The sequence below is a fragment of the Poecilia reticulata genome, chromosome 9 (genome assembly GCF_904066995.2).
Source record: "Poecilia reticulata chromosome 9, P_reticulata-male-v2, whole genome shotgun sequence".
Classification (NCBI taxonomy): domain Eukaryota; kingdom Metazoa; phylum Chordata; class Actinopteri; order Cyprinodontiformes; family Poeciliidae; genus Poecilia; species Poecilia reticulata.
In genome coordinates, this window is record NC_088838.1 from 21,452,752 (window position 1) to 21,469,579 (window position 16,828).

At 36.7% G+C, this 16,828-nt stretch overlaps 1 protein-coding gene across 6 annotated transcripts in view; it reads left to right on the forward strand.

The window, feature by feature from the left end:
- grid2 (glutamate receptor, ionotropic, delta 2) overlaps positions 1-16,828 on the forward strand; it is a 446,512-nt gene that overhangs the window by 378,716 nt on the left and 50,968 nt on the right. For all 6 annotated transcript variants that reach the window (XR_014088939.1, XR_014088940.1, XM_081610703.1 and 3 more), the window contains one exon: positions 1,060-1,255. Coding sequence is in view for 4 of the 6 variants with exons in the window: in XM_081610703.1 (XP_081466829.1) it covers positions 1,060-1,255 (196 nt within the window). In the remaining 2 variants the exon portion in view is untranslated. The remainder of the gene's footprint in view (positions 1-1,059; positions 1,256-16,828) is intronic.

The following is a 16,828-nucleotide window of genomic DNA, read 5'->3' on the forward strand; positions in this document are numbered from 1 at the left end:
CTCATCCTGGCCGCCCAGGAACAGGCCCTAAACACCAGAGCAATAGAGGCTCAGATCTACCACACCAGACAAGACCCAAGGTGTAGGTTGTGCAAGGAGGCCCCTGAGACAGTCCAGCACATAATAGCAGGGTGCAAGATGCTGGCAGGGAAAGCATACATGGAATGACATAACCAAGTGGCGGACATAGTGTACAGGAACATCTGTGCAGAATATGGACTGGAAGCCCCGAGATCAAAGTGAGGAACACCCCCAAAAGTGGTGGAGAATGACCGAGCTAAGGTCCTGTGGGACTTCCAGATCCAGACAGACAAGATGGTAATGGCGAACCAACCGGACATTGTGGTGGTGGATAAAGAACAGAGGAAAGCCGTTGTGGTGGATGTAGCAATACCAAGTGACTACAACATCAGGAAAAAGGAGCACGAGAAACTGGAGAAATACCAGGGCCTCAGGGAGGAACTGGAAAAGACCTGGAAGGTGAAGACCACAGTGGTGCCTGTGGTCATCGTGGCCCTCGGGGCAGTCACCCCCAAACTGGAGCAGTGGCTCAAACAGATCCCAGGAACAACATCAGACATCTCAGTCCAGAAATGTGCAGTTCTAGGCACAGCCAAGATACTGCGCAGAACCCTCAAGCTCCCAGGTCTCTGGTAGAGGACCCGAGCTCAGAGGATGAAACAGACCACCCGCGGAGGGTGAGAAGGAATTTTTTATATATATATATAAAAAATTCTATAATGTAATATATATATATATATATATATATATATATATATATATATATATATATATATATATATATATATATATATATATATATTGGCCATAATGCTTTAATTTAAACGTTGTTGCAACTAAAATTATAATTATATATCCATGCTTGCCCAGATTCATCAGTTTTGACAACTTCTGTGGCTGCTGTGTCTAAACCTTAAAAGGTTCATCCATACGGTGGGATGTTGTGTGAGATCTAACCACAGGGATGGGCCTCACACTGCTTGCAGTAGAGAAATGGACCGACTGATTCAATGATCTTTTTTGTTTTGTTTCCTTTAGGTCTCTGCAGGACTTATCAAAGCAGACTGAACTGCCATACGGGACAGTCCTGGACTCTGCAGTATATGATCAGGTGCGCTCAAAGGCTATGAACCCCTTTGAGAGAGATCCCATGTACTCCCAGATGTGGCGGATGATTAATCGGACTGGAGGAGCAGATAATAACGTTGAGGAGTCGAGGGAAGGCATTCGCAAGGTAGGCATATACCATTTTAAATTTGTTCTGAGTTTCAAATGAAAGATCTTTGACATATGTAAAATCGCAGTTGTTATTAACATAAATATTGGAGTCAAAAGGCTGATAAATTTCAATAAATGGGACCAGGTGCAAAGAGGAAGCAACATTACTGGAGTTATTTATTACTCAGTGCAAGGCATTCATATTCAGGCTAGAATCTGCTGGCATTTGATCACATAATTTCTGAAGACATGCATAATGTGTTTGTACTGTGGAAAAAGCCTGAAGAGCAGCCTCAGACCTCTTAATGTTCATTATAATTATTTATTGCAGGTTTCTGATTTTGAAATCTTTCTTCTGAACACATTTTTTTTGCATTTAAGATAATGAATAGATTCAAAATACAAACTGAGATACAAAAAATACCAGCAAATAGTTTTTTATGTTGTACCGTAATATGAAAAGACATACGATGTAATTAGAAAAAGGGTATTTTTAAGTAAATGTATGCATTCTTTCAAAACTTCCACATGTATTTTTTTCTTATGCTACCTTATGCAAATACGTAGCATAAGTTAGCATTATGCCCACTATTGTTTGTCACAATAAGTTAACTGTAAATTTAGGCTACGGAACGTTTAACCATTTTATGTCTTGCATTGCTTATTGTTGCTCTTACTGTATGTTAAATATACAAAGGGTTTCATATGCATTCCGTAGTGAGCAGTATGCTTATAATCTATACAGATTAACCTCTGTCCTCTTTCTAAAAGCCTGTATTGCTGTAGGGTCATCGCTGTGGATGAGAAGAGATCCGTGTAAATGATGTTAACGATGCACATATAGCATTTGCAATGCTTAATTCCCTTGGTAATTACCCAGCCGCAGAAACACCTGACTACTGCATCTTATTTACATGGCTGGAGCTTGCTGTTTATGTACTTCAGCCTGAACATTCAATATCTCCTCCCCCTTTGGAATATATTAGACCTCATGTTAAGACAACACAGGGAGAGGTGAGAGGAGTGGTTAAAGGGCAACATGGTGGTTTCACTGTTGGGGAGTATATTTTGCGCCTCTCTCCCCACTTCCCCATTTCTCCTCCTCCAGAGAAACAAAAACAGACACACACACACACACCCCCACACGCGCACACGCACACACACACACACACACACACACACACATAAGAATCCAACAGCAATATATTTTCCGTAAATATTGCTTATAAATGGTGAGATTTATTGAAGGCATAGACCTGTTTGATAATTTTCCAATTCTTTTACGCTCACTACATTTATTATCTTAGGTGCCAGACTTCAACATCTATTAGAAAACACTTGCAGTGATCAATTAATCTGCCTCTGTAGCCTCATAAATACAAAAGGTTTGTACAGATTCTATAGTTAATTTATGTATTACAACTTGGCAGCTTGCACTTTGAAGATGCCTGTTGTTACACTACTGGTACCAGGTCTATGGTACACAGCCTCTGGGTTTGTATGCTTTAGCATATTAATAATCTATTTTGACAAGTTAATAACTTTTAAAACATAAATATGGTTTCTTTCACAGCAGAACCTACCTAATGGGTAAGTAGGTAGTAGGTAAGTTCTGCTGTGAAAGAGTTCTGTGTCTTTACCTTCTTCTGAACTGTCCGAAATGTTACATTACTTGTTTTTCTACCTGAAACACCTTTTCAGGTGTATGCAGTATACAGGTCGAAGTGTGGTTTGTTTTAGTCTTCAACTGTAGTGGCTATTTGGTGAAAATAGAAGCCTATGACTCGAGTTCCCCACAGGTAAACTTCACAAAAATTAAACTTTGTATTGTTTTGTACCAATTTCCAGGGAGGAATAAACCATCTTGCTTCTGTAAATCATTTAGTATTTACAGTTGAAGACAAGCTATACAACAGTAACATCCAGTGGGGAATCCAAGTCATGTTGATGTCTGGATGTTTTCTATTGCTCTGCTCATTTTGCCATGTTTGATCTGCATTTAAATGAGCAAACAAAAAAATTGAGTTTCAAAGTGACTTTTTTTTTCTCATGTTTTCAAAAGGTTACAGCAATTTAGAATTGTCTGCATTGAAGTAAAATTGAAAGCGCTTTTGTAAATAATGTCAGCATATTGCACACATCACAATAGCCTGACTCCCCAGATGCTTTTGTGTGTAACCTGACTCACTGTAAACACAAATGCTTTCCATCTTCCTACACCTAAAACGGGCTTTTAGATAGAGATGCACAGGTACACCAACCAGAGAATAGAATCAACCAGTTTTCCCATTCATTGCTCTGATTTGTGAGTGACGCATCAAACACACACAAAATTTTATTTATTTGTTTTTTATTATTTATTAAATGGATCCACGTCGAGCATAAATGGCCATAATCAAGTAATTTTCTGTTGCAATCAAAACTACAATGTTTAAAGAACTTGTTGAACCGTCTTGTCTTTTATGTGGTACCTGCTTGCTAATACTAGTAATATCAAGAAGTAATTTATTTATTTTTTTAGTTTTATATAATTTATTTTTAACATCACTTTAATTTTGCTTTACTACTGATTGAAAATGTGACCCAAATGTTTTGGGCTGAAATCATTGGTGGTCGCTTCACTGCTGCGAAACTTTCTAAGAATCAACTGCTACATAAGTAACTGTCCTTTTGGGTGGGTGGTTCTTTCATTAGCAACTAAGACTGAATTTCCTATGAGTAAGAGTTGGAAATGAAGCTTAGCTTCCAGTAAGAGCAGAGCCAGAGAAGGTAAACCAGACTACAGGAAAAAGGATCTTTGCTTTATTCATTACAGTATTTCTGATTCCTTTTTCCACTGCCACTCATTTTCTTCACAGCTGAATATTTTACAGACGTCTGTTACTTGTGCTACTGTTTGACACAGCTCTTATTTCTTCCACTTGACCCCCATTTTTTACTCCACCCTTTTCTCTTCTGCTTTTCTTTAGACTTTCGTTTTCAGCACCATCCTTTGTATCTTTAGCAGCCTATTATGCATCCACATTTCGTTAAAGGCTACAGAGTGCACTCTAGTGGTTCACTAATTCATGTCCTAACTGCAGTACCACAAGGGTTTTTTTTTTTTTGCTTTCCTTTTTGCTACAGCATTACTGTCAGGGACAGTGTTGTTATTATAATTGTATGTTCAGAGCTCCAGTAAATACAGAAGTTAAAACATGTCATTTACACGACTCACAGACACAAAGATTTTCTGTCTTCTGTTACAAACAAAAGATTTTCAGATTTTCAAAATGGTGCCTTTTAATCTGTTAGGATTTAGTTTTGTTCTTAAAAAAAAAAAGAAAAAAAAAAACAATTGAAAAGCACTGTACAGTGTCTGCAATTCTTTTCAAGCCGGAGGCTTTTTCGGAAGCCATTCTGTTATTAACCAACACAATAACGGACATCAGTCTCAATTTGCTATATCTGGATGTGTTTGTCTTCATCAATATAGTCCCCGTGCTGTATTTGATTCCTGTGAGATTACATATTTTTCCTTTTAGCGTAGTTTCCTTCCTTCTCAGCCTCTCTTCTCTCAGCTGCCTCTTGTTCTTTCAGGCTTTTTCTCTTTCGCAATAAACCTCTTACTCCTCTTTGTCACTGGTCTCCAATGCACACTATAGATTTTCTCCCTTTTAGGTTTTGGTCCCCTGCAGTAAAGTTATATTATGCCAAAACTGGTCGGTGTCTGAGATGTTGGGAGAATTGAAGACGCACTGATATGTATCCACACATAGTAACAAACACGCATGCACACTTGTATGTATTTCACATCTAGGAAAACGCAATCATCACTATACCCAAAAATGTAGAGTTGGCACTCTGGACCAGGTAAGTGCTGCAGTTTGCATCCTGCTACAGGATTATATGTCTTTTACATTTCAGTCTGTGATCAAAGCGTTCATTAAAAAGGCATTGTCATTAAGATATTGCCGTTAAGACTTTATGGTATATGATATCAAAAGAATACTGATTATTAATCGATTGGTCAGGGACAGAATTGCCCAGTTTTCCTTAATAGGCTATAATCAGTGATTTGTAGGTTAATTAATGTCTTTTTTTTATTTTTTTATTAAATGTATTAAAATTAGTTCCCATCACTTTTAGTCTCTAAACAAATCAACCAACTTTCTAGTGAATATAAAGTCCAAATCTGACTTTTTAACCCAAAATAGCTGCTTCTTTCAAAATATCCTCAGTGGACCACACTGTCAGCCACAACAACTTCTAATTCCATGCTGAGGGATCATGTTTTCATAACCGTGGGGTGTTATTTACATGAAAATGTTCGCCGTTCAATAGATGTGAAATTACTTTTCACAATTCAATCTTATTTTGCTTGTTTAGGTTTTCACATAGTTTTAACGCAGTCAAAAGTATAATGTATCGTTAGTCATAGCAATAAATATTGGTTAATACATTTAACGGAATATCAAACTATCTGGTGTAAATTCCTGCTAGATTTTTGTTTTGGTTTTCGCCTTGTTCTGATTGTAAGATAAAAGACACCCAGGAGATCTCCCAGTCTGAGTTAGAACTGAAGGTCTTCCAGTGTGAGTGACCTTTCCACCAGAATAACATCTGCTGTGCCCAGATTTAATCATGCAAACTAGAAGAAGACTATGTGAGCCTACAGTGATTGAGCCAGCAGTCCAATTCTTCCAAACGTTCCTCTGTGAATTTATCCTAGATATCACAACTCTGTTAAACTCTGGTCTCTGCTCCTTTTGATAAGTTATCAGCTCAGATAATTTATAACATTAAATTTATTTTATATTAAACCTCCTCATTAAGCCATCATTAAGGAATTTTCCAGGTTAGTTCACTCAGTACCTTTAATAGCCTTGTGTTTATTTCTTTTCACCTTACTAAATCCTTTTTAAAAAATCCTGTGATTACGAATTAAAATGACTTCTTTTTTACAATAATGACCAGTTCCTTGTGCTTTTTCTTGTAAACCGAGATGATATTCAACTCGTTTTAAGTTGATCTTAATCTGAAACATATCCGTGTTTCTTCAAATCTGTAATTCAGGCATAATCTCGTCATTTTACCAAAAATGTAAAAATATTCCAATCACTTATGCTCCTAAAGGCACGAACCTAAACCAACACATACACTCTGACAATAAATGTACTAATAGAAAATGAGACTTTTCAGAACAGCAGACTAAATGAAATGTCAGTTCCTTTGCATGCATCATTGAGAAACTTATCATATGATACTTTGTTTTTCTCCTTTAAATGTAGTTTTATAGTAGGCATCATAGTTTATGTAACACTGAGCGCTGTAGGAAAACAAAAGTAGATTTTTGTAGCGTTCTTCATGCATAATTTCAACTGATGCATACAGTTAAATGTGAAGCTTTCAATTTGAGGAGCTTTTATGTCATAATGTTGTGATACTCTTGTATGTGTACACAATCACTCATCTTTCCTTTTGCATACACACACAGCACTAAAACCTTGATATATTCTGTACCTTAGTTCTTTTTCATGCACACAGTTGACTTGGTAGATGTAAATGTAGTGCATGACAGCTGCTCTTCATCAGGCTTTAAGAGTCTCTAATGACTGCTGTGGGATTTTAGTCTTGAGTGAATTGTTGGTTTAGGTAATTTTTCATCTCTGTGACTTTTTGCTCCTCTACTTCCTTCCACTTTAGAAAATATATCTTTCAGAGTTTGGGTTATAAGCACACTCAATCTTTTATTTGTACCAGCCGCTAGAAAAGCAATTCATGACCAAAACATTTTCTTTGTCAGTGTCGTGGCTTGAGAAGATGCAATTAAAACATTATGGTTAATGGCTGAGACTTGCTGCAAGCCCATGATTACATCTCTAAAGCCAAACCTCACAAAAACAAAATAAATTGTTTTTTAAAAAAATGTGACACAACCATGAACAAGTCTATCCGGGGGGCTTTCCAATGATGTCAAACGCATGGAAATTTGCCAACTTATTCGTACATTTATCATAACGCGTTACAAATGTAAACAGAGTCTTATTATTAGGAAACTTTAAGAGTGTGTGGACACAACACAAGCAAATGTCTACTGTCACTACATACCTGTCCAGGAGATGTGAATGTTGCAAGTTAATAACCTTGATACAATCTGCTCGGTTTCTTGGATTTAAAAAAATTGTTTAAACTATTTTTAATTATGAACTGAACTAATATACTGTTTGATAAGTAGGATAAATTGAAATGTATGTATGTCTGAATTAAGATTACTTTTTCGTAAAGCTCCTTCAGTTGATGTGTTGTCAATTGGATTTATATAAATAAACTAAATCGAATTGATACTTGTGTAACAAGAACCTGTGGCACAGTCTTGCTAAAATGAAAAATAAGGCGCCCAAAGCATATATTTACTCTGTCTGAGCCAAGAAAAATCAGCAGTTAATTGTAATTACTATGATGTAACCTTGATATAGTGATTGAGAGCCTGCACATTTGATATGCACCTATTTAATACACCTCTATTTCAAGACCAGAAATTTCACAGCGCTATTTTAATGATGTAAGACGCTGGAGAAAGTATGCTTGTAAGAATCCAAAAGGGGAGCATTAACAATTTTATTTAGGAATTTGAAATCCTTTGAAGGTGATAGACACAGAAAAAAAAAGAATCTGCACCGAAATTTTCTGTAAAATCTACAAACAACATTCTTATTTTTTCTGAAATATTGAGAGTTCAATATTATGTATCATCCTGGATTTATTATTTCACCTCTTCTTCATATGGTTGTAAAAACGGAGCATAAAGCTGTTTAATGTAATGACTTTAGTGATTTTGATGAAGATCAGTAAAATTGCTCTGCCACATAGAGATCCTGGTAAATCTACCAAAGGTTGTTTTAAGTCCTCAGCCCTGGATATGGTGATCATGGCACTCTAGAGGACAATTGAGACAAAGCAGAAGCAAGTAGAAGTTGATATGGGCAGTGAACGAGTGCTCAGGGAGTAGAAAGAGGAAAATTGGAATTTTTAGGATGGTAGAAAAGAGAGTTTGAGGGTAGCGAGCAGCTAAAAGGGGTGCAGAGATTGCAGGCTTCGCTGTAAATAGGTGAAGAAGGGCTACAAAGAGGTGCAAGGAGAAAAAAATAATGGATATAGATGCACAAAGAATAGGTACACCAAGGGCCTAGGGTGGAGTTAACTGAGGTGAAAGAAATGTGAGAAAAGATTGAGAAAGGAGGTGCCAGTGGGAATCTTAATGACAGATTTCACCTCTGGGGGGAGTTGTTGTTGACAGTAATTTCTTTGTTTTCACCCCTGAAAGGTATACATAGGTAATTTCTTTTTTCAGATAAGATCTCAATAGACTCATTTACTCAGAATAGTGTTTGTAACTGATGAAAAAAATCTAACAGTTAATTTGGTGTATTTTTGAATTGCATGGCTTCACAACAGCAGAGTAACAAGAACACACAGGAAGTTTCAGAGAGGTAATTATCTGACTTTCACAAGCAGACTAAGCCTAGTAAGCCCTAACTTTATGTAAAAGTTAGGATGTGTGTTTATATTTTAGGCTGTGTGTGACTTTGGACTTTCAGAAATTAAAAAGAACCCACAACTTGTAAAGCCCACTTCTTGCTTTTTTTCCCTATTTCTTAAAGTCACATGGTGTGTCATCACTGCAGGCTAAAAAAATAATGATTCTAAGTCATTACAAGCCCAACAGTAATGTCAGATTCATGCCCTTGATCAGAGTGTAAAGAATGCCTGCCTGCAACTGTGCTTCATTAACAGGGGACTAAATTATGTTTTAATATTATGATTATTAGTTAAGTAGCCTGTAGTCATTGGCTTCCTGTTCAGCACTTGGTGAACAAACAATGCCGTTTGAACAAATGATAAGAATGAAAGTTAAACTTAGTCCAGTATCCTCCCGATATAATTTTTATAGGTGCAGCTCTGTGTGAGGGATGCAGGAATTTGTCGGCGGAAAGCTCCTCTCACAGTGGCCGGTCTTAACATGGCTTATCCGTTCAAACCAAAGGCAACAATGGATCTGTAGGCAGCATGGCTCTCTGACTGTGTATGTGTTTGTGTCAGTGTCACTATTCTTAGAGGACCTCCTGCCAAGCAGTTATTGGTCAGGGAGTTGCCAAGGTTACTGAGCAGGGTGGCCCAGCTGAGCTATGGTGACAGATCTCAGCATTTATGACTTCTCTCCCTCTCTGTTTGACTTGTCATGAGCTATGCTTTCAGGTCTCAGGGCTGCCTTTAGCTATGTGACATGTATCTTTTCCAATGAGCCTGATGAAATGCACTTTCCTTACTCTTCTTCCTCTTCTCACCCCATTGTCTTTCTGTCTTCTTCTTTTGTCCTTCCAGTCCTTTTTTTCTGCTGATGTTGCTTGAGCTTCTAAATTCATGGACAGCACTGCTAGAATTTTGTGTGTGAGCCGGTATGATGACATTCTGCAAGTTTCAGAATGGATGGAGCAAAAACTAATTTCATTTTAGTAAAAAAAAAAAAAAAAAAAGCCACATCCATGGGCTTGTCATGTATTACACTGGATTTAAGTAAAAACTCTGCAGTAGCATAAAGCTGATGATATATATCTGTCACTGCACATCATTTTGATGGCTGCAATATCCTCTTTAATAACCTAGCATCTGCTAAGACCAGAAAATGCCATTTTGGCTGCTGGGTTCTTTCATTTTGTATTTTCTTGTGCAAAGTAGTGCAAATCACCCTGACAGGAAAAAGAGAAAGCTTCTTTCCTGCAGAGCCTGATAGCTCATTAGGATTCACCGCGACAAGCCCAAACAGCAAACATATTTCCCTGCTGTTACAATTCTGTGGCTGTGTGATGACAGCATTTCGGTGTTGAGACATAGATTCGGAGCGAGCAAATGATAAGAGAAATTCAGAGGAAGGATATTGGAAGTGAATTACTCTCAGTACAAAAAGAAGAAGTGGTGACGATGGCAATATTTCAGTGTGACTCAGAAGGTAAGGATTCATCCTGTAACTAGGTTCGAACCGCCGCTCTGTCCATCTCAGTCGTTGCGTCCTTGGACAAGATACTTGACCTGACTTACCTGATGGTGGTGACGCTGATTGTTTGACAGCCTCGCTTATGTCAATCTGCGCCAGGACAACTGAGGGGACATTGTAGCTCACCGCCATCAGGGTATGAGTGGGTTAACGACTGAAGCGAAGTGTGAAGCACTTTAAAAAAGTAGAAATCATGTCTCAGGGGTATAGATTGTTTAAATTTTAGAATGTTCACAAGAGATCTGCTAAACTAGGGTGGAAGGAATATATTTTTAAAAAGTTGCGGGTTCTTCAAAAAAAAAATAGCAGTTTGCATTAGAATGGCTCCATGAGAACTAATTTTCTAAAAGAGCATGTTTTCATCTTAGTTTTGCCAACTCAGACCCCTGTTACATGCTGAACAAACCATTGCTACTTCAATATGCACCTTAGTTTTGTTAGTGTAAAAAGAGAAGACAGCGTTTACTTTAACAACAAAAATGGACCCAAGATGAAAAAGATAAAAATTCCATTATCTATTTCTAACTACATTTTCTCATTCTGTATCTTGTAATGAAGCCGAATTGGTTTTTTTATCTATTTCGTCCTCATATGCCAACGGAGGCTGGAGCCATCTACACATTTTTGCACTCAGTGCTGCTTTCCCTGCCTCTCCCTGTCACCTATAACGGCGCCTTTCTCATGGAGTCTGTTTTTTTCCTCATCTTGTTTGCTCCGTGCTGTACTTGTTGCTTCTGTTAATAATTACAGGCACAGATATGGAAACGAAAAACAGTGAGGACCTGAATCAGGAATTTTCTTTCTGTGTCTGAAAACCTTCACCTCTTTCTCTAATATTGTAAGATAATTTACATTTGCAAAGACATAGACCATTTTTTTATATAACCGTGTTAGCATAAAAAATTAAATGTCAGAAATATTAAAATTCAGTTGCCACAAATTTCCTTTCATTTAATTAATATGTGACAAGCAGGGGCTTGTGTGTGTGGTTTATTTGTGTGTGTCGAATGCCCAAATGTGTGTTTACCTTCTCCATCTTTGCAACGCCTTTAGTTTAGATCAGAGCTATTAAACTTTTATATTAATCGCTAACAAACTTTCTGCATGACCTCACTGGGTTTTTGGATCATTTAGCATTTTAAAGCGGACGCTACACCAGGAACTGTACATGGCTGGTCTGTGTGGATGCCATCTCAGACTCATTTTGCCAAGAGTTAAACAAACACACGCCTGACTGATGCAAAATCCCGGCAGATATATTTTAAGATGACTGGTGACTCAAAATTGCCTGTAGAAATGAGAATAAGCAAGATGTGTTTTCAGCCTCTGTTGGAGACCTTTACTGAACTCTTGCATATCAAGATCCAGCCTGCTGGTCAAATCTCTTCAGAATACATCAAAAGCACAATTTAGTTTTTACTTAAGAAAGTTAGCAGTGTTTTGTTTCTCAGTTTCAAGAATGAATATCTTCTTACCACAAAGAAAAATCAGTAATAATAGTGTACAGTTCTAAAATGCCCCCAACTTTAATCCAATTAAAAATGGATTGCCTACACTTGAAAGTCAGGCCTTTGCCATTAACCTAATCTACAAGTTTGAGAAGAAGACTGGTAAAAACTTTGTGATGGCTTTAAACATGTGCTATTGATGTAAAACTTGTAAGAAACATTCCACTTAAAATAAACGAGGGTGCATTAGCATTTACACACTAAGTACGTAATTATTAACTTGTCAGAATTAGCTCTCTGCACATGCTTAATTAAGCAAGCTAAACTTTACATCCATGTGCAACTGTATGTTGACTTTCTAATTCCATGAAGACCTGTGTTACATAACATGAGTAGGCAGCAGAAGTTGACAGCTTCTATTGAAATGTACAAGCTGCATGCTGAACTGCTGTGCTGGAGTCAGTGTGTGTACACATGTTGCTGAACTTTCAGCTATTGCCTCCACAGCCCTTCTGTACAATGTTGCTTTGAGAAACACCCATTTTGTCAGGATTGTGTAAATCATAGTTAGTGTGATTCAACATGCAAGGACTAGAAGCTTCAGATCGTTATGAAAGACTGTTGCAATTTTTTGTGTGTTGTTCTCTGAGGAAGAAGGGAAAACACTGAAGAAGCTTTCAATTGTTCTAACTTACTGTAGCGTCATGAATTCATCTTTCAGTGTCTTCAAAAATGAATGCCGCAATTATGTCATAATTCCATGCAAATGTATTAAATTATACATTTAATGCCGAAGCCAGTTTTTGCTTTTTGAATTTGTATAGTTTCTATTATGAGTTGAATGTTGTGAAAAATGTTGAAGCTTTATTTGATGATAGCTGTTTTTCTAAAGCTTACTATAGGGACCAAAAATATTCAAATGGAAGGTGGTACATGATTTGGCTGGAGAGCAATAAATATAGCAAGTTTGTTGAAGAATTAACAAAGCAGGGAAAATATCCTGCTGCTGCTGTGAAGCTAGTTTTCATACCAGGGAGAGAATATTGCAGTTTCTTGGTGATGGCGGAGAACACGGCACACTTCATTTGCACTAAGCTGTAGAAAATAAAAGGTTGTCCACTTTGAGTGAAAATTTAGAGTGATTTGGCTTTATTTGGTTTTCTTTTTAACATGTAGTTGTCTGTTTAGAGGTTCAGAGTGTAAAACATATAAGTGAATACCCTCAATAAAGAGATCAACAAACAGCTTTATGTACTTTATGACGCTCTTCGCACACACAATAGGACAAATCACCTTGATATTCTAGAGATGAGGAAAAAAGGAAATAATAATAATAATAACTGGTATTATTATTATTATTATTGCTTCTCCTGGCCTGTATATATAGTATATTGTAGTATATCTTGTTACAGCTGACATGTTGTGTCTTATCCTTACCCCGTCTACAACCAATTCTACTTGCTGTTGCATCTGTGCCCTTCTTTGCATCTTCTACCTACATTTCCCCTGACTTTCTTGCTCTCCCCTATTAAGCTTACATTGCAAACCTAAAGATTCTGTTCTCGATTCTTTCATTCCTGGCTTTTTTTTCTCTGCCCCTTTCAGTTTCTGTTGGTTGTTTCTTGCATTCTGTCAACACATTCAACACTAACACAATGCTGCAGGGTGTTTTCACTTCACTCCTTTACTTTTTTAATCTTTCTCTTTATCACCTTTGTTTCTCCAATCACACTCTTTCTTTGGTCCTCTCATTCTCATGCAACTCACTGGGCAGCCACACTCTGGGTTTTTATCTCTTTCTGTGGGAAAAGAGGCAGCTTGGTGCCAGCAGCTAATGGACTTTTGGAGAACTCAGACACCCATACATCACAGTCTGGAGAGTGAGTCAGAAAAGGAAGAGGGATTTGGAAAAAAGCCAAAAGAATGCTGATGGAGAGAGGGAAAGCACAAACAAGAAACAAATGTTAGCAACACAAAAAAAAAAGAAAAACAAATATACCTATACGTACACGGTGCCTGGAATAATATGTGATACGGTGTCAATATAATACATTTTTTACTTTTAGCTTAAGGTAATGATTTGCAACTAAAACTAATGATTTCTTAAAGGGGTACTATAATGTAAAATTGACTTTTTTTGAGCTTTGCATCATCTTTTGATGTTATTCCCTCATCAAAAACATATCTGGACCGTGATTGTTTCATGCATGTTTGAGAAATCTTTTAATCTGTTGTGGCAACCATTCAGCTGTGCAAAACGCCTGAGGGGACCGAGGCGCAGCGCCTCCTCTTTTTCTCCTCAGAGCTGCAGTTTCCAAGCTACGAGCTCCCGCCTCACAGAGCGCGACTCCCCCACTCAGCTCCTTCAGACTAGCCAGCAGCATTTGGCAAACACCTGGTGGAACTGCACATGTGCTGTGCTCAACATATGAGCTACTTCTTAGTTCAATTCTGATAAATGGAGGTGTGATGTTGAGAAGACTTCCTGAGTTTCAGAAAGGGCAGGAGTTTTTAAAGGCTTTAAATTATGAAGTCAAATTTTCTTTAGAATTTTAATGCATTATTATTAATAAATTCTAATCTGTCCAATGTAACAGAAAATGTTTGCAATTATTCTCAACTGCACTCAAACATGAAAATTTTAAGTTCTTTCAATACTGAAATATTTTTGAAAGCACATTTTTGAAAGTACTTTAAGTAATAATTTGACCAAGCTACTTTTACTTTTAGTAAAGTCTAGCATTTATGCTGACTTTAAATAATTTATCATGTTTTAAAGAATGTGTACTGTTGAGGGTTTTTTTTCTTTTTTCTTTTCTCTTAAAACTTAATTCACAATTGTTGCAGGAAGAGTTAGCAAGAGATATATGACTCTGACCCTTTCAAACACACTGTCACCTAACTCACTCTGTGACCATCTGGAGCTTTTTATGGTAGAAAGGGATATTTTATAGATCAGGAAGACTTATTTTTTTGTCTGCAGACATCAAAGTACCAGTAGATGTGCAACCAACCAATTCTGCACCTGTGAAGCCTTGGGGCTTAGCAAAATGAGCTAATTCAGCAGGATCGAGCAGACTAATAATAATAATAAAAAAACCTTATTCATCTTCAAATTACTAGAGTAAATGATTCCTCCAAGTAATTTCTACAGCATTGGGTCTGTTGTCTGAGGCTGCTGTGGCTGTTTCTCCTTCTATGTTCCATGTATCAGAAAGACCAGTTTCTTCAATCTTTCCATATGTATTTTTATTACTTATTGACTGATGTATAAGATGGGCATTAGCACTAATAAGTACAGTTCAAAACAGATGCATAAATAAAGTTTTTCAAAGACAAACTTTTTTCCACACTGATGTACATTAAATAGAGTTAGCCTTTGATTTATCCAGTTAGAATGATGAGAAGGTGGTTACCAGGCGTGCAGTTGGTATCGCTGTTCTCTTGCAACAAGAAGGTCCTGGGTTTGAATCTTGCTTTGAGTTCACAAGTATTTCTCCGAGTACTCGAACTTGCTTAAATTAAATCATTAGATTAATTAAAGTAAATCAGCACCTTGTGAGGCGATTTGAGTTTTGGATTAAACACTGAGACACATTTATGTCCCTGGTTATCTAGTTTCTGAATTTGCTGGTCCTTTGCAGCTACAGAAATAATAAACCACAGTACACTTATGGTTTACAAGACTGTTACCTTTCACAGGCCAATGTCAACATTAACATTAAGTAAAATAGATCAACTAAAACTAAAAAATAACACTCAAACATCAGCAAAAATCAGACAAAAAGACCAATCCAGGAGATTTAGAAACACTAGCTGTTTATTAATTTTGTGTGAGTGTCACTCAAATGCAATTTAATATGTCAACATGTCAGTTGCCCTGCACAATTCAGCAAAAATACTTGTGATTTCTTGTCCTCTGCCAGCTCTCTTGATATGAATCAGTCGTGTTAATTTACTTGTATTTTCAGATCGTAGAGGTTAAAAACTCTCCTGACCCTGAAATCACTGTGAGATGAAAAAAGAGTTGTTGATAAAAAGCTACTCTGTTTAATTAAAATAGGGAGACGATTTCCCGGTTGATCCAGACAAAACCTAAAAATAGAAACCTGAAATAGTTCTTTATACATATATTCTAACCTTTGTACTGTTTCTTTGTGTTCTTATTAATTTATTGCTTTCATATAATAATTTGCACAGGTTTTGTTTTTTAACCAATTACTCACTGTGGATATGCAGGCTATTGGACACTGCTCTCAGACCATTTGGCACCAGATCTTATCTTTGAAACAATTCATAATGAAATTCTTTTAGGATGCCTGGCAATAGTACAGTGGTAAGTTCAAGGCAAATATAATCCGCCTCTTGCATTTTCAAAACGGCTCTGGCTTTGTTCAAACTGGAAAAAGGACTTACAGGATAATGTCTGAATACTTTAGTCTGCAGAATGTCACAAAATGAAGCTCTAAAGTGTTTCGGATGCTTTTATGCATTTATAATCTTCCTGGTTCAAGGTTCCCTTGAGATGTTTGCAGATATTTATTTTCCATTTAAAGAAAAACTAGTTTAAACTCAACACCCACCAGGTATGTGTAAGCAGGATTTTTTTTTAATCAATGTTTCTTTGATATTTTTGTTTTATACCTTTCCTCTCTGTCAGTGTTTCAGATGTATCAACTTTTTTCTTTGACATCATGGACATTTAAGTGTCAAACATCTTCATGGTAAGGTTTTATTTAGAATTTGTTTTAACCTCAAACTGTGCAACAACTTCAGAATCAGATGTATCCATGTTGTAAAGGGCTAATTCATAATTTCCTGTATTGTTATTATTTTTAGCAGTAATAGAAGTACTAGTATTTTTTTGCATCTGTATTACATAGACAAATACTGATTGGATGAGCGTTCGATAAATACAGAAAATTTAAATCCCCTTTTCTTTTTAGTAATACCCCCCAAAATAATATAATGAAATAAAATAATAATAGGTTATGACCATTATCTAATATTTATTTACAAAGTCATTTGTTTTCTTGAAATAAAGGACTCACATTCTTTTGCATTTTATCTGTGACACTGATATAATTGGTGTTGTCTCTTTATATGA